Raw genomic sequence first — 20,460 nt, 5'->3', positions numbered from 1 at the left:
TTCCTACATTGCAATGATAGCTACACTTCAAAAGCTCTTTATTTATTGTAAAGTGTTTTCAATGTCCTTGAGGATGCTATATCAATGCAAATATTTCCCATTTCATGAACGTAGGATCCAAGTTCATATTTAACAACACCTGGTCCAACAACTTTACATCAACGCAATGCCGTGAGTCTGGGCTGAATTTTATGTTCTTTTGGCTGTGTCTGAGCTGCATTGGGTTTTGTGGAGCAATTTTCACTGCAAACCTGAGTGAGTTACCTCACCCTTTCTTAGCAAACTTACCCCACTAAATGCCTACCCTGGTCCTATGGTGCCTCTGCTCCTCAGCAGATTTCCCAGAATTTACTGGCCTCCCCTGCGCCGTTCCATTTGTTGTGCACCCAGAAAAGTACTGTCTGGACATTTACGGACATTTGCCCCACTCATGACACACTGGAAGGAGTTGTTGCCCTGCCTTGTGGGGAGGGATCTAGTTAACGGACTGGTGTAAAGGTGGGACTTCCTCTTCCTGTGGACCAGGAATGGAGCAAATGAAACCAGAACCTGCCCAGCCTGGTCTGAGGTTACCCCCCCCCCCACCTCCCCGGGTCAGTGGGGTTTCAGTGTCTGAAGGAATGCCCAGTGCTGTTGGAAGAAGATCAATGTCCTTTTCCGCTCTGCCAGAGTAAATGTCATGATTTTCTCTATGCACACTCGTCCTCTATCTGCTTCTGTACCCACCTCCCACCAAGTCTCATGCTTTCCCACTCTCATTATCAACTGCAACATCATCTCTCCCTCACCCACTCCCAACCCCCGACACCATTAACGCTGCCTGTCCTCTGTGCTGCCCACTCACTCACTTGGGACACCTGCCCACCTGTGCCAACAGGAACAGTTGTGTCACCCACTTTCATCTCCATTAATACCAACCTCTCTCTCATTCAAGGAGGAAAGCAGCCCCCAAAGGGGTAGAAAGAGTCCAGGTGGGCGATGTGCCACCCATCATTAGCTTCTCACCCTTTATGAGAGTAGGATCCCGACTCTGACCATCCCAATCAGGTCCAGGATTAGGATCGGAGGCTATCCTTGGCTTATAGTGCTGGGACCCGCTGAAAGAAGGCTATTCTCCTTGTCTAGGCTGAGGCCTGCTGGCATGTTTTCTGGCTTTGTGTCTGCACTAAACAGCAAAGCAAGGTAGAGTCACGTGACCCTGGTCTCTCTGGCTGAGGGGCAAAGCACAAAGAAGCAAGGATGCTGTGAACATCGGGGTCAGCTCACAGTGAGTGAGGGCTCTGACAGTGAGTGAAGGATATGGAGATACAGCCTGGTCCAGTCCCTGAGCTGGGAAGGTGTCCCTGAGCACACAATGTCCTTCCTGTAGCACTACAGTGAGAGTTACTTGGGCAGCATTGAATGGACATGGGTTGGACATGTGTCATGAGGGCTTTTAGAGACTGGCACATATCAGATGCCATGGTCTACAGGTGTGAAGTGTGTGTGTCCAGTGCCCATGAAGTGTGTCCTGAGATGTTGATGCCCGGTTTTCACAATGAAGCTCTTTAATGACAAGTGCCAAGCTGAACCTGGCAGGTGCACATTCTGCCTGTTATCTGCCCCACATCTCACTACAGCCCACATCACTCAGAGCCCAAGATAATTCCACCCGCTGTCATTGATATGGCATCCTTATGACTTAGAGTGAAAACCTAAGCACCGACCGTACAATGCCCCTTCACAACAGTGCTCTCTGCTAAGGTCCTATTCATCAATACTCTGCTCTGGCACCACCTGGTATTTCTAGAACACTGGTTGCAGTTAAAAAGCCCATAATATTACTAGCAAGTCACAGTAGCTACCACAGAACAAACTACATCGAAAGTGTGCTGCAAGGTACATAGACATATGACTATACTTACCCAGATAAGCCCCATGGTTCTTCAGCTCCTTCGGGAATTCCTTCATGTAGGCATCTTTGGGAGGGATCACTCGGCCATGACTGGTTTGTTTTAAAACAGCACCTGTCCAATCATAGGCCCCTACCGCTCCAAGAAGGATCCCATCCTGCCAAAGGAAGGCAGAACCCAATGAAGGCATAAGTAACGCAAGAACAATTTGAATTTCTATAAATAAACATCCCAAGGTGCTTCACAGAGCATCAGCAAATAAAATTTGATCCAGAAGCCCAAAATCAGATATTAGTCTTTTAGATATTGGTCAAAGATGTGGGTTTTAAGTATTGCCTCAAAGAAGGAGAAATGGGAGAAGAGTTTTAGTTATGAAATTCCAGAGCTTAGAGACCAAGCTTCTGGAGCCACTGTTGCCGATGGGTGAGTGACTAAAATCAGGAATATGGAAGAAACCAGAACTGGGGGCGCACAGAGAACATGCAGAGTTGTGGGCAGGAGAATGCTGTATAAGGGATTTGGGACCCCAGGGAAACCTGGTAATGATATCAGGAAGCTGAGCATAAATATCATAATGTGTGCAGAGTTAAAACACTTTCGGTAAACTCTAGGATTAGAGAGAACACAAGAGCACGTGGACATGAATGTAAGAAGACAGGTCAATCCTGAACTAATGTACCTATAAGATAGAACCCAGCATTTCCACAACTACCACATTTAGAGGCATTTAATACGAAAGTATAACAAATAGTTGGTTTGAGATCAAAGCCTGATGGTGGTTCTTGACTTTGCCTGGTCCTCAACCCATATTCCATAAAATAAAAGAGACAAGGTTAGAGTAATAGGGAGTTACAAGGCCATAGGAAGGTTTGAAAGCAGCAATGAGAATTTTAATATTGAAGAATTGTCAGTGTAGCTTAGTGGCATTGTTGAAAATACTGCTGAACCAAACCATTGCCTTTTCCACTAGAGAATGGGCAGCAGCTGCAGCAGAATAGCTAGGAGTGTGTCAGTAAGCTTTTGTGCAGAGGGATCCATAATCCAACCAAAAACTCATAATTCAGTGTTGTTGCCTAACACAGGAAAAATTCCCGTTCTCTTTTAAAAGCTGCATTTTCAAAATCACATAAGAGCCGTTCTTTCACTGTGTTTCTTCCAAGAACATTATTAAATCAATAAATATTTGATTCTGGTTAGAGGAATTCACTCTACTGAGAGTTTTTAAAAATATACTTTTAAAAAGACCAATGCATATTTTAAAAGTAAGATTTTTTTTTAATGTTGCTTTGATTCAAAGGATGACTCTCATAGACAAGAAACAAAATCATAAAGTGCCATTTCTTTCTTTCTAATCTTCATGCTAAGGAATCATCGAATCCCTTCAGTGTAGAAGCAGGCCATTCAGCCCACTTTTCCCTCCAAAGAGCATTCCACCTACACCCACCCCAACACACTATCCCTGCAACCCTGCCTTTCCCATGGCTGATCCACTTCACCTGCACAGCCCTGGAGACTATGGGCAATTTAGCATGGCCTATCCACATAGCCTGTACATCTTTGGACTTTGGGAAGAAACCCATGCAGACACATACAGAATGTGCAAAATCCACACAGTCACCCAAGGCTGGAAACGAATGCAGGCCTCTAGCACTGTGAGGCAGCAATACTAACCACTGAGCTACTATGCCACCCTATTAAGGATATAAACTCTTGATAGGTGTCCTAATAGAAAGATTTTATTTTCCTTCTGTTAAGTAAGGTGACCTTCTTCACAGGGTCTCGTTTTGTCCTGACATTTGAGCTCAGAGCTCTAACAGAATCTTCCGCAGGCCCTATTTATTCTTCTTGCTAATATTAGCATGTCCATCTTCTTCCTTCAAAGGTTTGTCTAATTTCTCTGTGCATTGGTCTCCAGCCAGCATTCTCTGTCCTTCTGGTGGGAGGTTGGAATATTTGGTAATTTGGCAACTAGAGTTGTTTTCGACAGTAAAAACAAAAGTGCTGGAGAAACTCAGCAGATCTGGCAGGAGGGAGAAAAAAAAACTAACTTTTCGAGTTTGTTACGATTCATCTTCGGAATTGAAGGGAGAGATGGAAAAGTAATGTTTGTTTTAATCGTAGAGGAATGTGGAAGGAGCAATGGGAACAGAAAGGAAGGTCAAGGGAAGGTCGGTGGGTTTGCAACGAACATTAGCAGACAGCCTACTCCTGGAAATGAGGACAGAGAAGTCAAGGAAAAGGAAGAGTCAGAGATAGATCCAGTAAAAGTGGTGAATGCAGGTTCAACTAAAGCATTCAAGAAGGGCATTGGATGATTAATCGGACAAAAGTACATACAAGGGCATGGGATAAAAAAGCAGGACTCCAGCACTAGATGAGGTGCCCAACTGAAAGCAACGTGGGCCGAATGGCCTCTTCCTGTGTGGTAAGACTCCTGTGATTCCATAACTACCTTTGAATGAAGTGGCTTGTTAAATCATTGTAGAACGCAGTTAAGACTCTACCACATTGCTGTGAGCCTGGAGTCTTATGTAGGCCAGACCATCTCAGGATGGCAAATTTCCTTCCTTGAAGGACATCAGTGACCCAGATGAGTTTGTTACAAAAATTGATGATTTTATCACCGTTACTGAGGCTAGCTTTTGGTTCTAGGTTTTATAAACTACATTCAAATTGCGCCAGCTGCCTTGAATATCCAATTACAAGCAAAATATGGTGGCTCTGGAAATCTGAAACAAAACACAGAAAGCACTGGACAAACTCAGCAGATCTAACAACATAAGTGGAGAGAGACGCAGAGTTAATGTTTTGAGCCCAGTATGACTCTCATTCCTTTCAGAAGAAAATTCACACCAGCCCTGAAATGTTAACTATGTTTCTGTCCACAGAAACTACCCAACCTGTTGAATTTCTCCAGCACTCTTGGTGCCTGTTTCGCTGGAAGATTACCCTGGCCCAGTCAATTATGAGCCCAGTGAAAATATGACTCAACCATCATCATATCATGGGACAAGTGAAACAAATGATGGGGCTGGGGGAAGGCCAAAGCTGTTAGATGTTTAGGAATGAAGGTTGGAAAACCTGGCAGACGTGGTAAAGCTTCTTAGTGGGTGGCACGGTGGCTCAGTGGTTAGCACTGCAGCCTCACAGCGCCAGGGACCCAGGTTCGATTCCAGCCTCAGGCAGCCGTTTGTGTGGAGTTTGTACATTCTCCTCGTGTCTGTGTGGGTTTCCTCCGGGTGCTCCAGTTTCCTCCCACAGTCCAAAGATGTGCAGGCTAGGTGAATTGGCCATGCTAAATTTCCCGTACTGGTCAGGGGTGTGTGGGTTATAGGGGGATGGGTCTGGGTGGGATGCTTCAAGGGGTGATGTGGGCTTGTTGGGCCAAAGGGCCTGTTTCCACACTGTAGGGAATCTAATCTATTCTCTAAGATTCAAAATCAAATCAGAATGGATTGGCAGCGCGGTAGTCTGCTGAACATAGTCTAAAAACCTTAATAGCTTTCAATCCACTCGCAAGATTTGTGTGCAAATGTCATCTCTCTCTTATTGGATGGATGGTTATGATTTGGGCATCATCCAAAAATGGTGAGTGAAGCAAGACCAAGGCTGTGAGTCACTGCCTCTGTGCGCCAATTCCAGTGAGGACTGAGCTAACAATAGGAACTGTAAGGAATATACAGCAGGTCAGGCCGACACCTGGAAAGGGACAAGGCAGGATCGCAATTTTTGAGGCCAAAATCCTCACCAGATTTCAGATGAAGGGCACACATCCAAAACATTGTGGGGGTTAGCAATGAGTTTGTGGTGGCCTGCGCTAACATGCAAAATCAGATTGACACAAATGCCAGCCCCAGGCAGCTCGGAGGAAACTTTATGTCTGACAGAGCAGATATGAAATAAAAACAAATAAAACAAACAAAACACCACAGATCGAACAAGCAATTGTTAGTCATGGAAATCAACAATTTCAGACCTGGGTTCTGAGAGTTGGGTGGGAGGCGGGGGAACACTCAGGATGTTAGCTCACTGTGTAAACCTCTCTCAGCTCAGGATTAAAAGGCTAGGAGCTCAAATTCCATTCTAGTTTTGAGCACTTCACTCTTACTGCAGGGTGGCTCTGAGGGAAGAGCTATATTGACAGATGGTGCTGTCTTTCAGATGGGACACTGAACCCAGGCCCTTTCAGGTTCAAAAGGAACCACACAGCATTACTTGAATTGCTTGCCCCGGTGACCAGGCCAGTACTTATCTCACAATTAGTATCAGTAAAACACAAATTATTTGTTTATTACAGCATTCTTATTTCTGAGAGCTTGTTATGGGTAGGTTAGATGCCACATTCCTAACATGTTCATCATAAGTTTAAAAGCACTGAATTATTTGTAAAAAATGCTTATGGTCATCCTGATTTCGTAAAAAATGCTAAATAATGGCGAGTCTTTTGTTTTTCTTTCCGGTTGTCTTCCCTGTTTGCAGATGCTGAAAAATCTGGTGCATCTTTTGAGCATTTTCTGTTTGTGTTTCAGGTCATAAGCTGTTAAAGTTTTTACCTTTTTTTGTTTCCAATGATTATTTAATGATCACTGTCCCTGGTAACTCTGGGAATTAAAGCAGATGTCCCATTGTTTCTATCATGGAAACAGTGTTGAATGGTCTCCAGAAGGAGGAAGGTAGATGTCAGCAGCTTATTTTGGATAAGAAAATGAAAGCAGAAGATTACTGTGTGGCAGCCAACAATGGAGTGAAGTGAAACTGGGATTTGGCGGGGGAAGGAGGGGATCCCTTCAGTCAGGGTACACCACCTGCACTTGTTTCAATACCTTGGTCCAAGTGATCTAAGACATAATCCAAACTGTCTCATTCAACCATAGATTTGCCTCAAAAGCCATAAAATAAATGATTTTCATTCTCTTTGAAGGTGAATCAAACAAGCTGCACCCCTTTGGGGATTCAGTTTGGAATATCATTGGTTTTTAGATTACCATGTGAGAATCTAAAATTGGAAGCTCTGATCCCATTTTAATGCCTTCGAGTTGTTCCATTCCCTTCCCCATATCCCATGATTGCTTCTCCTTCCAGATTTAAACAGCCTGAGTGTTTATGTGTGTGTCTGAGTGTGTGTGTGTCTGGTGTGTGTGTCTTTGTGTTTGTGCGTGTGTATATGTCTGAGTGTGTGTCTCTGAGTGAGTGTGTGTGTGTTTGTGTGTGTCTCTGAGTGTGCATATGTCTCTGTGAGTGTGTGCGTATGTCTGTGTGCGTGTCTGAGTGTGTGTGTCTTTGTGTATGTGTGTGTGTCTGAATATGTGTCTGTCAGTGTGTGTGTTTGTGTGTGTGTGTATCTGTGAGTGTGTGTGTTTGCACGTGTGTATGAGTGTGTGTGTCTGTGAGTGTGTGTGTGTTCTATGAGTGTGTGTATGTCTGTGTGTGTGTGTGTGTGTGTGTGTGTGTGTGTGTGTGTGTGTGTGTGTGTGCACGCGTGCATGTGTCTGAGGCATTCCAAATCCCTAACCACTCAAAATGTCAAAGTTTTTTCTGGTCTTACTTCTGTTCTTCTGTTAATTACCTTCAATCTGCACCCATTGGTTATTGACCTTTCTTCCACCAGAAACTGTTTTGCATGACTTCCTGTTTTCAAAGCCTTCTTATTTTTAAAGACTGCTACTGAATCTCCTCTTAACTGTAATTGTTCTGAGGAAAACAGCCTCTGTGTTTACAGGCAGCAGATTCTCGGTGGTGAAGGACTTTATCTGACTCATTGAGCGTCACCTTCTCAGTTGTTTGATAATGTGAATTTGCTAACTAATCTATGTTCACTTTGTCTGATTGGTTATGGCTGGCTATGAACTCAGAAAAAAATAAACAAATGGTAGAAAGCATGGAGTAGACATTTAAATGTAATATAAATGAACTTCCTACGCACAATGTCACATCTGTATTTTTTTGGAATATATTAAAATACACAACAGCTGTGATCTCTGGCTTTAACAGATCCACAACAGTTCAATAGAATTTCCTGGAAGTAATGCTACATTAGAAATTAGATTGTGAAGTACCACCTTTTCCAGTGAACATGACCTTAAGAAATAAGTATTGGAGCAGGTTTTCCAACTCCCTCAAACCTAAACTGCAATTCAATAGGACTCAACATTCCTCCCATCCACTTTCCTGCCCTTTCTCTAGAATCCTTAATTCCCTGATGGATCAAGAATCTCTCTATCTATCCACCTCAGCTTTAAATATACACAAGGACTCAGCCCCACAAATTAGGAACCTAGGACAGGAGGAAGCTACTCAGTCCCTTCAGCCTGTTCTGCCATTCAGAGATCATGGCCTAACCTTTGGCCCTTATCCCTTGGTACCTTTGCTTAACAAAAACATATCCATCTCAGATTTAAAATTAACAACTGATCCAGCATCCATTGTAGTTCATGGAAGAGAGTTCCAAAAATTTGTGTCAATCCTAACACCTCTCCTGAATGAAAACAGAAATTGTTGGAGAAACTTGGCAGGCCTGGCAGCTTTTGTGGAATGTTAATGTTTTGAGCCTGGTGACATCATCCCTATGTTAATATTCCAATTCCCCTACAATGAATAACAATATTCCATTTGTCTCTCTAGCCACTTGTTGCAGCTGTAAACTAACTTTATACCACTCATGGACCAGGACTCCCTGATCCTCCTATATCATCCTGTTGTAGGATTTTACTCCTTTCAAATACTACACTATTCTTCCGAAACCAAAGCATTGCTACGATTCTGAGACCCTGGAATGCAGACCATCCTCATCAGACTTTACATAATGTGAAGAATAAGTATTGTTGGATTTTCTGGGTTTAATATTTCTGCTGTTAGCTAAGCAAAAATTAAGTAAGAACAGTTTGATTCCTCAACCACTTGAACAGAAGTTCCAAACAGTGAGTTCATAGAAAATTTGTAACAGTGCTGGCAATATGTGCGTCACTAGGTCAGATGGAAATAGTGAACTTAATGTGACACATTTACATTCTATCCTCTCCTTTGCTGAAGTTTCTCATTCTTGTTGGATCTGGTTCAGTCAGCACAAGAAACCCTCAGGTCCTCACAACTAGAGGACATTAGGCCAATGTCCAAACCAGGTGCTAAGTGTGTGACACAGGGGAGAGGACTGTGGGCTGAAGCAGCTTCTTGATGTTCTAGCAGGGAGTTCTGGACCGCAATCACCTGATTGAATCCCATTGTTACTTCCAAACTGCTTTATCATCAGTTAAATATTTTGGAACGTCTTGAAATTGCAAAAAGTTCTATATAAATAAAAGTTCTTTCCTTCTCTTTCTGACTGATTTAAATTGAGGGAGTGTTGACATTCTGAATGCAGCCCTGATTCAGAATATCTCGTGCAGCTGAAAATGGGATCATTTGATTTCTGACTGATCTCAAACCATCGGCGTACTTTGGGTCATCACTAGCAAAAATAAGTCTAAACTGTGTACAAAGAATAATTCAAACAAAATGATTTGACTCTCTCTCACCTCCACAAAGTGGGTTGAGAATCCTGCTTGTGACATTTCCAACTGAAAAGATGTTTCATTCCGAACGTTAGTGCCTAATATTAGAAGAGAAGGAGCCATTCATCAGTGTGAAATTATTCTGCATCAGTCAAGTTGAAAATGTCAAAATAATAAACAAATTACTTTTATTTTACCCAACAATGTCAAAAATAATTTATATCCCCGTACCTTGCAGCACAGTGGCAGCAGTGTGTACCATCCCAAGATGCTTTGCAGGGACTTGCCATGGCTTCTCCAAAGCCAGGAGCTCTGTCATGAGGGAGGTGAAGGGCAACATATATATTGGAATGCTGACTGCTTGCAGGCTTGTCTCCAAGCCATACAACACGCTGACTCGGAGCTATATCCCCATTCCTCCGCTACTGGTCAGCAAACACAGATCTGTTCAAGAAGGCAGCTCAGAAATGCTTTTTCAAGGGACGGGCGATAAATACTGGGCCAGTCAATGATGCCCACACCCCGTCAACTGACAGATGTTTTAAAATTCAGAACAGGTGTATTGTGATTCAGATGCAGAGTAATGTTCGCTCTGAACTGACCCAACAATGTACCATAACCTGACCTCAAGGTGTGTTTTCAACTGCGCAGGGTGGCAATGTGGTACCACATACTCCAGGTCTGAAGTGAAAGTGTTCTTTTGGCTGCCCTTGTTCCAACATAATTAGCAGGATTGGGGAGGACTGACTGGGGAGAACTGGGATGTTTAGGCCAGTAAGATCTCTGGCAGTAAATGGGAATGTCTATAGTTAGTCGTGGAATATCAAAATTGCAGATGAGACAAGACGGCATGAAAAGAATTCTAAAGACTTCAAAAAAATAGATAAAGGTCTGTAAATGCTGAAAATCAGGGTCAAAAATAGAAATTGCTGGAAGAAGAATTCAGTGTTGAAGGATAAATGACAGGCCTTCCACTAGTAACAAGATCTGATCTCTAATCTATTGGTAGAATCTTGCATCATCCAAATTGGCTGCTAAACCTGATATTTCTCCTGCTTTTCAAAACAGCTATGGAACTCCAATAAAAAAGATGCCCCAAATTTCATTCCAGTGCAGGGAATTCTTTATTCCTGAAAATCTCATCCCAATCAGCTTAATAATTAGCACTACTACCTAACTGCACCAAGGATCTGGGTTCAATTCCAACCCTCAGGCAGCTGTCTATGCAGAGCTTGCATGTTCTCCTCTTGTCTGTGTGGATTTTCTCCCACAATTAACCACAAGTTAGATGGATAGGCCATGCTAAATTGCCCTGTAGTGTGCCAGCTAGGGGTAGTTAGCCATGAGAAATCCTGGGCAGTGGGGATAGGGTGAGAGGGTGAGATACTGTTTGGAGGGTCAGTGCAGAATCGATGGGCCAACTGGCCTGCTTTTGCACTGTAGGGATTCTATGAATGCTTGTGCACTTGTTTAAGTTTTTAAGCATCTCAATTAATATGATGGATAATTTCAACTTGTTCATTTGGATAAGAATGGACAAGGAACAGTTTTACGATCAGAAATCAGCACTGAGTGCCCTGTTTTCACTCTAACCCTGCAGATATGCCCAGAACTGTTACAATTATAATTCAAGACAGGCTATTAACCTTAACAATGATGGCTCTTTAAGTTTCATCTTACTTTGCCCCATGGTCAATCAAGAAGGGAACATTTTTATTGTTCATACCAGGGATAATGGCAATGCTGGCGGGCCAGCGCTTATTGCCTGTCCCCTGTTGCCTTTGAGAAGGTGGTGGTGAGCTGCCTTCTTGAACCACTGCAGCCTGCTTGCTGTGGGTAGACCCACAATGCCCTTAAGGAGGGAATTTCAGGATTTTGACTCAGAGACACTGAAGGAATGGCAATGTATTTTCAAGCCAGGATGGTGAATGGAGGTGAACTTGAGGGGATGATGTCCTCAAATATCCACTGTCCGTGTCCTTCTATATAGAAGTGGTCGTGGGTTTGGAAGGTGCTGTTTAAGGACTTTAGCCAAATTTCTGCAGTGCATCTTGTAGAAAGTACACACTACTGCTGCCAAACGTCAGTGGTGGAGGGAGTGGATGCTTGTGGATGTGGTGCCAATAAAGCGGGCTGCTCTGTTCTGGATGGTGTCAAGCTTCCTGAGCGTTGTTGGAGCTGCACACATCCAGGCAGGAGTTGTGGAGTTGGTATTCCATCATACTCCTGACTTGTGCCTTGTAAATGGGGGACAGGCTTTGGGAATCAGGAGTTGAGTTACTCCAAGCAGGACTCCTATATTCTGACATGGTCTTGTAGCTGCTGTGTTTATATGGCTAGCTCAGTTGTGTTTTTGGCCAATGGAAAACCCCAGGGTGTTGATAGTGGAGGATTCAGTGATGGTAACTCCATTGAATGCCAAAGTGCAGTGGTTAGATGGTCTCTCATGGGAGATGGTCATCACTTGGTATTTCTGTGATGTGGATATTACTGGCCACATTTCAGCCCAGGATATTGTTCAGATCTTGTTGCATTTGAACATGACTGCTTCAGTGACTGGGGAGTCACAAATGGTGCTGAACATTGTGCAATCGTCGGCAAACATCCCCACTTCTGACCTTACAATGGAAGGAAGGTTGTTGATGAAGGAGCTGAAGATGGCTGGGCCTAGGACACTACCCTGAGGAGCTCCTGCAGAGATGTCCTGGAGCTGAGATAATTGACCTCCCACAACCACAACCATCTTCCTATGTGGCAGGTATGACTTTGCATAAAAGTAGTCAAATTCAAGCCACATATAAATTGGACAGATTCTGTAGCAATATCATACACTTCCCTGATAGGAGGTAAGGCTGATTGAAATTTTATTTGGTTATTCCTGCCAAAACTTGTCTTCATTTTTAGGATCCCAACACCTGCACAGTATCCGATTTCCATCATACTTTATCAGTTGTAAAAGAGCTTAATTTGGTTCAAATCTTTCACAGGATTTGGGCAGCATTGGCAAAAGCAGAAAACAAAACAAAGTTGCTGGAAAAGCTCAGCAGGTCTGGCAGCATCTGTGGAGGAGAAAACAGTTAACGCTTCAGCTCCTTGGAGCACAAGGGGCACTGGACCCGAAACATTAACTCTGTTTTCTCCTCCACAGATGCTGCCAGACCTGCTGAGCTTTTCCAGCAACTTTGTTTTGGTGCCTGGTTCACAGCATCCGCAGTTCTTTAGGTTTTTATGAGCAAAAGCAGATTTATTGCCCATTAGTGTAAGCTTTGCAGTTAGCCTCCTTGTTGAACCCTGCAGTCTGGGGATCCCTTAAGTCTTGCCATGTGCCCTCAGATTTAGAAATTGAAATGTAAATTCAAGCTTCTCTTTAAAGCTCACAAAAATCCCACCAAATACCAAACAGTGTGTACCTTCCAAGCTGAAGATGCGTGCTCCGAGTGCATCCACAATATCCTTCAGGGCTGCCTCATCAGAGACATTGAAGAAATGTTTGTCGGCTGGATGGCTGGCTATTGATTTAATCTCTTTTAGGAAGTCACTTGGATTGATACCTCTCCTGTTGTAATAGCCCAGCACCTGTAGAGCAGAACAACAAGTTTACTAACTCAGAAACCTTTCCCTGCAACTCTCCTAAAGCCACACTCCAACACCCAGGTGTCCATGCCTCATAGATAATGGGGAACTGCAGATGCTGGAGAATCTGAGATAACAAAGTGCAGAGCTGGATGGACACTGCAGGCCAAGCAGCATCTTCATGCCAGGTGTCGAGTGCCAGCTTGCTATTTGATTAAGGAGAGCATCATAGCAAATCCCAATCTTGTCTTCAACCCAGATCCACACACAGTGCGTTCATATCAAGAGTCTGGGAACACGTTTTCATTTGTTTATGGGATGCGGGCACTGTTGGCTAGGTCCATGCTTGTTGCCCTTGTTTAATTGCCTAGGAAGGCCACGCTGAGCTACCTTCTTGAACCACTGTAGTGTTTAAAGTGTGGGTACACCACAGAGCTTTTAGGGAGGGGGATCCAGAATTTTGGCCCAGTGACAATAAAGGAAAGGTGGTACAGTCCCAACATGAAAGGCACTATACAAATGTAACCTGTTGTACCTGAAACCAAATGGGAACAGAGATCCTGAAGGGTTTTCCCAATGTTTTCTGTTGAAGTGGGATAGAGTGTGGCCTTACAGTTGCTCTGGGACAGATGTCAGCTTGTCAACTCAATACAGATTGACCCTGGCATCTTACTAAACTGTTGACGTGGTCAGTCATGAAATGATGCAATGATAACTATTGACCCTGCCAGCACTGTGTCTGAGAGTGAAGCTGGCTTTGTGTAGATTGCCTACCGCAATGGCATATCTGGTGATGTTGTCTCGCTCGCTGTCCTCAATCACTTGCTTTAGATGTGGGCTGTCGTGTGATTCACCATCGGTAATGACAATCATCACCTTCTTGGCTTCCTTCCTTGCACCCCTTCTGATGCTGAATGCCTCAGACCTGACAGAGATAAAGAGGACACTCTTTAAACTGGTCATCCTTCAGAAGAGATATTAAACCAAGTCGCTGACTGTTTGTATCAGTAATTGGGTTCCCATGACACTATTTCAGGAAGGAAAGAAGTTCCTCTGACATCTCATTCCTTACTTTGTTAAATCCAGTCTTCACTCTTTCATTGATAATGGGAACTGCAGATGCTGGAGAATCCAAGATAACAAAATGTGGAGCTGGATGAACACAGCAGGCCAAGCAGCATCTCAGGAGCACAAAAGCTGACGTTTCGGGCCTGGACCCTTCTTCAGAGAGGGGGATGGGGAGAGGGAACTGGAATAAATAGGGAGAGAGGGGGAGGTGGACCGAAGATGGAGAGAAAAGAAGATGGGTGGAGAGGAGAGTATAGGTGAGGAGGGAGGGAGGGGATAGGTCAGTCCAGGGAAGACGGACAGGTCAAGGAGGCGGGATGAGGTGGTAGGTAGGAAATGAGGTGTGGCTTGAGGTGGGAGGAAGGGATGGGTGAGAGAAAGAACAGGTTAGGGAGGCAGAGACAGGCTGGGCTGGTTTTGGGATGCAGTGGGGGGAGGGGTTGAGCTGGGCTGGTTTTGTGATGCAGTGGGGGGAGGGTAAGAACTGGGCTGGTTTTGGGATGCGGTGGGGGAAGGGGAGATTTTGAAGCTTGTGAAGTCCACATTGATACCATTGGGCTGCAGGGTTCCCAAGCGGAATATGAGTTGCTGTTCTTGCAACCTTCGGGTGGCATCATTGTGGTACTGCAGGAGGCCCATGATGGACATGTCATCTGAGGAATGGGAGGGGGAGTTAAAATGGTTCGCGACTGGGAAGTGCAGTTGTTTGTTGCGAACCGAGCGGAGGTGTTCTGCAAAGTGGTCCCCAAGCCTCTGCTTGGTTTCCCCAATGTAGAGGAAGCCACACCGGGTACAATGGATACGATATACCACATTGGCAGATGTGCAGCTGAACGTCTGCTTGATATGGAAGGTCATCTTGGGGCCTGGGATAGGGGTGAGGGAGGAGGTGTGGGGGCAAGTGTAGCACTTCCTGCGGTTGCAGGGGAAGGTGCCGGGTGTGGTGGGGTTGGAGGGGAGTGTGGAGCGGACAAGGGAGTTGCGGAGAGAATGTTCTCTCCGAAAGGCAGACAAGGGTGGGGATGGAAAAATGGCTTGGGTGGTGGGGTCGGATTGATCTCCTTCCCAAAGTCCACAAACCTGCCTGCCCTGGTCGACCCATTGTCTCAGCCTGTTCCTGCCCCACCGAACTCATCTCTACCTATCTGGACTCCATTTACTCCCCTTTGGTCCAGGAACTCCCCACCTACGTCCGTGACACCACCCACGCCCTCCACCTCCTCCAGGGCTTCAAATTCCCGGGCCCCCAACACCTCATTTTCACCATGGATGTCCAGTCCCTATACACCTGTATTCCTCATGCAGATGGCCTCAAGGCCCTCCGCTTCTTCCTGTCCCGCAGGCCCGACCAATCCGCCTCCATCGACACCCTCATCCGCCTAGCCAAACTCGTCCTCACCCTCAAGAACTTCTCTTTCGATTCCTCCCACTTCTTACAGACAAAGGGGGTGGCCATGGGTACCCGCATGGGCCCAAGCTATGCCTGCCTCTTTGTAGGTTATGTGGAACAGTCCCTCTTCCGCACCTACACAGGCCCCAAATCCCACCTCTTCCTCCGTTGCATTGATGACTGTATCGGCGCCGCCTCTTGCTCCCCAGAGGAGCTTAAACAGTTCATCCACTTCACCAACACCTTCCACCCCAACCTTCAGTTCACCTGGGCCATCTCCAGCACATCCCTCACCTTCCTGGACCTCTCAGTCTCCATCTCAGGTAACCAGCTAGAATGTGATGTCCATTTCAAGCCCACCAACTCCCACAGCTACCTAGAATAGACCTCCTCCCACCCACCCTCCTGCAAAAATTCCATCCCCTATTCCCAATTCCTCCGCCTCCGCCGCATCTGCTCCCAGGATGAGGCATTCCACTCCTGCACATCCCAGATGTCCACGTTCTTCCAGGACCGCAACTTTCATCCCACAGTGGTTGAGAACGCCCTTGACCACGTCTCCTACATTTCCTGCAACACATCCCTCACACCCCGCCCCTGCCACAACCGCCCCCAGAGGATCCCCCTCATTCTCACACACCACCCCACCAACCTCTGGATGCGACGCATCATCCTCCGACACTTCCGCCATCTACAATCCGACCCCACCACCCAAAACATTTTTCCATCCCCACCCTTGTCTGCCTTCCAGAGAGTCCGTGACTCCCTTGTCCGCTCCACACTCCCCTCCAACCCCACCACACCCAGCACCTTCCCCTGCAACCGCAGGAAGTGCTACACTTGCCCCCACACCTCCACCCTCACCGCTATCCCAGGCCCCAAGATGACCTTCCATATCAAGCAGATGATCAGCTGCACATCTGCCAATGTGGTAAATTGTATCCATTGTACCCGGTGTGGCTTCCTCTACATTGGGGAAACCAAGCGGAGGCTTGGGGACCGCTTTGCAGAACACCTCCGCTCGGTTCGCAACAAACAACTGCACTTCCCAGTCGCAAACCATTTTAACTCCCCCTCCCATTCCTCAGATGACATGTCCATCATGGGCCTCCTGCAGTACCACAGTGATGCCACCCGAAGGTTGCAAGAACAGCAACTCATATTCCGCTTGGAACCCTGCAGCCCAATGGTATCAATGTGGACTTCACAAGCTTCAAAATCTCCCCTTCCCCCACCACATCCCAAAACCAGCCCAGTTCTTCCCCTCCCCCCATTGCATCACACAACCAGCCCAGCTCGTTCACTACTCCCACCACATCCCAAAACCAACCCAGCCCATCTCTGCCTCCCTATCCTTTTCTTCCTCTCACCCATCCCTTCCTCCCAACTCAAGTGCACTTCCATTTCCTACCTACCACGTCATCCCACCTCCTTGACCTGTCCGTCTTCCCTGGACTGACCTATCCCCTCCCTCCCTCCTCACCTATACTCTCCTCTCCACCTATCTTCTTTTCTCTCCATCTTCGGTCCACCTCCCCCTCTCTCCCTATTTATTCCAGTTCCCTCTCCCCAGCCACCTCTCTGAAGAAGTGTCTAGGCCCGAAACGTCAGCTTTTGTGCTCCTGAGATGCTGCTTGGCCTGCTGTGTTCATCCAGCTCCACACTTTGTTACCTTCACTCTTTCATTGCTGTCTTTGGTTGACCTCCTTTCTTTCAATTTACATAAATCTGACATCATCCAAAATTTTAATGCTCACATCCCAATTTGAATCCAAGCAAACCTGGGCTCCCAGGTTCACATTTCTCTTTGTTTCCAAATCCGTCCCTGGCCTCTCCCTTCCTGAAGTCCACAATCTCCTGCAGCCTTCCCATCCTCAAGGCTTTCTGTGTTCCTCTGGATCATCTCAAATTTAATTCCTTTCCCATTTGAGTGTGGTGGTTCAGGAGGTGGTCATGGTATAGACCTGAGGAAAAGCCAACAGACCCAAAACATTACCTCCGATTTTTTTCTTCACAGATGCTGCCAGACCTGCTGAGCTTTTCCTGCAACTTCTGTTTTTGCCCCAGGCCCATGCTCCAGGGATAATAGTTCAAACCTCAACAAGGCAGATGGTGAAATTTGAATTCAGCAAAAAGCCAGTCTAATGGTGACTGTGCAATTACTGTCAATTATCACTTAAACAAAAACAACTGCACTTTTATCGGAAGGATATTATTAAACTGGAGAGGGTTCAGAAGATATTTATCAGGATGTTGCCAGGAATGGGGGTTTGAGTCAGGTGGAGATGCTGGATAGGCTGGGACATTTTTCACTGTGAAGTAGGAGGTTAAACGGTTGCCTTGTAGAGGTTAATAAAATCATGAGAGGGAAAGATAAGGTGAATGGGTGGCGTCTCTTCCCAAGGGGGCATAATCTTAAGGTGGTAGGAAAATGATTTTAAAAAGGCACGATGGGCAATTTTTTGATACAAAGTGTGGTTCGTATGTGGAATGACCTTCCAGAGGAAGTGGTGAACGCGGGCACAGGTACAACATTTAAAAGACATTTGGATAAGTACACGAATAGGAAAGGTTGGAGGGATATGGGCCAGAAGTAGGCAGGTGGAACTAGTTTAGTTTGCGATGATGGTCGACATGGATCACTTGAACTGAGGGGTCTGTTTCCATGCTGAATGACTTTATAACTCAGCGACACTGTTCACTAGTGTCCTTTAGGGAGGGAAATCAGCTCCTTACCTGGCCTGACTCACGTGTCATTCCAAGCCTACAGCAAAGTGGTTTACTCTTAACTGGGCAATTAGTGATGGGTAATAAATGTTGACCTGACCACCTCATGAATGAATTAAAAAACAGAATTTCCACCCTGAAATGCTTTCTCGTTTTTTTCAGCCATTCCTTAAAACCGATGTCTTTGGCCTCTTTTTTAGGCACTTATCCTGACACCTCTTTCTGTATTTCAGTGTCAACATCCATTTGTAGACATTCCCTGTGAGGTTTATTTTATTACTCATTCACGGAATGAGGCCATCACTAGCTGGACCAGCATTTATTGCCCATCCCTAATTGCCCAGAAGGCAGTTAAGAGTCATCCACATTGTTATGGGTCTGGAGTCACATGTAGGCCAGGCCTAGTAAGGACGGCAGATTCCTTCCCTAAAAGACATTTGTGACCCAGATGTAGTCTTTCTGCCAATCGACTATGGATTCATGGTCATCATTAGACTCCTAATTCCAGATTGTTACTGAATTCAAATTCCACTATCTGTCAAAGCGGGATTTGAACTCAGGTGCCCAAAACATTCCTTGGGACTCTGGGTTAACAGTCCAGCGATGATACCGTCACCTCCCCCTAATGGTGCCATGTTTTCGCCCTCAAGGTGATGTGTAAATGTAAGCCACTGTTGTTACCCTGGGCAGCATTCTTCCCTCGGGCCCTGGCACCCAGGAAAACAACCTGATGAACAGCTCGGTCACCTTGTTTGCTGTTTATGGGATCTTGCTGTGCACAAAACTGTTTAACAACATGGGCCACATTTCAAAAATTGGTTGTGAACTTCTTTAGGAGTCTCTACCTGTGTGATTGGCAACTCAAGAGCAAAGCAGGGCAGCTGAGCAGGAATTATTTTGAAGAATGCATCTGTGTAAATGGGACAGCATGAATTAGCAAAGGCAGACAGGAGTTGGACTCCAACTTAGCTGGGATTTGTATAGCCTAATCTTTGCTGGGGAGGGGGGCCACAACTCAATGGTATTTCCCTGCTTTAGTTGGATTTAGAGCCATAGAGTCATACAGCGCAGAAACAGACCCTTCAGCCCAACTCGTCCATGCTCACCATGTTTCCTAAACTGAACTAGTTCCATTTGCCTGTATTTGGCCCATATCCCTCCACACCCTTCCTAACATGTACCTGTCCAAATGTTTTTTTAAATTCTCTAATTCTACCTGCCTCTAGCACTTCATCAGGCAGCTCGTCCCATATATGCGCTGCTGCCCTCTGTGTGAAAAAGTTGCCCCTCAGGTCCCTTTTAAGTCTTCCCTCTCTCACCTTAAACCTATGCCCTCTAGTTTTGGACTTCCCTAACCTGGGAAAGAGACTTAGGCTAATCACTGTGTCTCGATCACTCAATATTTAATAAACCTCCATAAGGTCACCCCTCAGCCTCCAGTTTAATAACATCTGTCCTTTGCAAGGTGACTAGAATTGTACTCTGTAGCCCAAATGTGGACTTATCAATGTCTTGTGCATCTGTGACATGACATTCCAACTCCTGTACTCAATACTCTGACCAATGATGGCAAATGAGCCTTTTTCACCATCCTATCTACCTGTTCTTTCCAAGAAGCTTAACATCATGAAACCCAGACCTCTCTCCCGAATGTATTTTGCAGGGTTTTAAATCTCAGACTGCCAATTACTAACTGATTCCTCCCATCTTATGGCTTGCCACCTTTCTGTTGTGACCCTTGGATCTTGAGGACCATTAGCCAAAATAATAATATGAACCATAAATTTGGACCTTATCCAATAAACACAAAATAAACTAATAAAGGGATCCAAGATTACAGGGAGAAGACAAAAGAATGGGGATGAGAAACATATCAGGTGTCATGGAATGGTGGAATAGACACGAAGGGCCGAATGGCCTAATTTAGCTACTATATCTTATGGTTTTATGATGGAATATGTAAGAAGATTGTTCCTATCTGAGATATTATTTGAAATTTTAAAAATAAAATCATAATTTTCAGTTCTGAAACAGTTACATTTGGCTTGAAACGTTAATTCGGTTTCTCTCTCCACAGACCTACCAGACCTGCTAAGTTTCTCCAGCACTTCCTGTTTTTTTTTCAGATTTCCAGCATCCACTGTACTTTGCCTTTCATATGATTTGAACAAGAATAGGGAGCATTTGACCTTTCATTGCATCCATCGACAATGAGGTCACCAAAAATTTGCAAGGTTAGCACGAGTGAAAAATGCTTGCAGTGTGTTTGGGGTGAGTCTGGAATCCTGTGGTTGGGATATGTGCAACAGTAGTTAACCCAAAG

The 20,460-nt window shown here is 45.3% G+C and overlaps 1 protein-coding gene across 1 annotated transcript in view; it reads right to left on the bottom strand.

The window, feature by feature from the left end:
* The window catches only part of itga11a (integrin, alpha 11a), a 161,455-nt gene that overhangs the window by 74,425 nt on the left and 66,570 nt on the right, over positions 1-20,460 (bottom strand). Inside the window, exons 8-11 of the mRNA XM_059639194.1 lie at positions 13,727-13,877; positions 12,790-12,955; positions 9,404-9,477; positions 1,905-2,049 (exon numbers count right to left, since the gene is read on the bottom strand). Coding sequence (XP_059495177.1) covers positions 1,905-2,049; positions 9,404-9,477; positions 12,790-12,955; positions 13,727-13,877 — 536 coding nt within the window. The remainder of the gene's footprint in view (positions 1-1,904; positions 2,050-9,403; positions 9,478-12,789; positions 12,956-13,726; positions 13,878-20,460) is intronic.

The sequence above is a fragment of the Stegostoma tigrinum genome, chromosome 33 (assembly GCF_030684315.1).
Source record: "Stegostoma tigrinum isolate sSteTig4 chromosome 33, sSteTig4.hap1, whole genome shotgun sequence".
Classification (NCBI taxonomy): Eukaryota; Metazoa; Chordata; class Chondrichthyes; order Orectolobiformes; family Stegostomatidae; genus Stegostoma; species Stegostoma tigrinum.
This window is presented reverse-complemented; position numbering and strand designations above follow the sequence as displayed.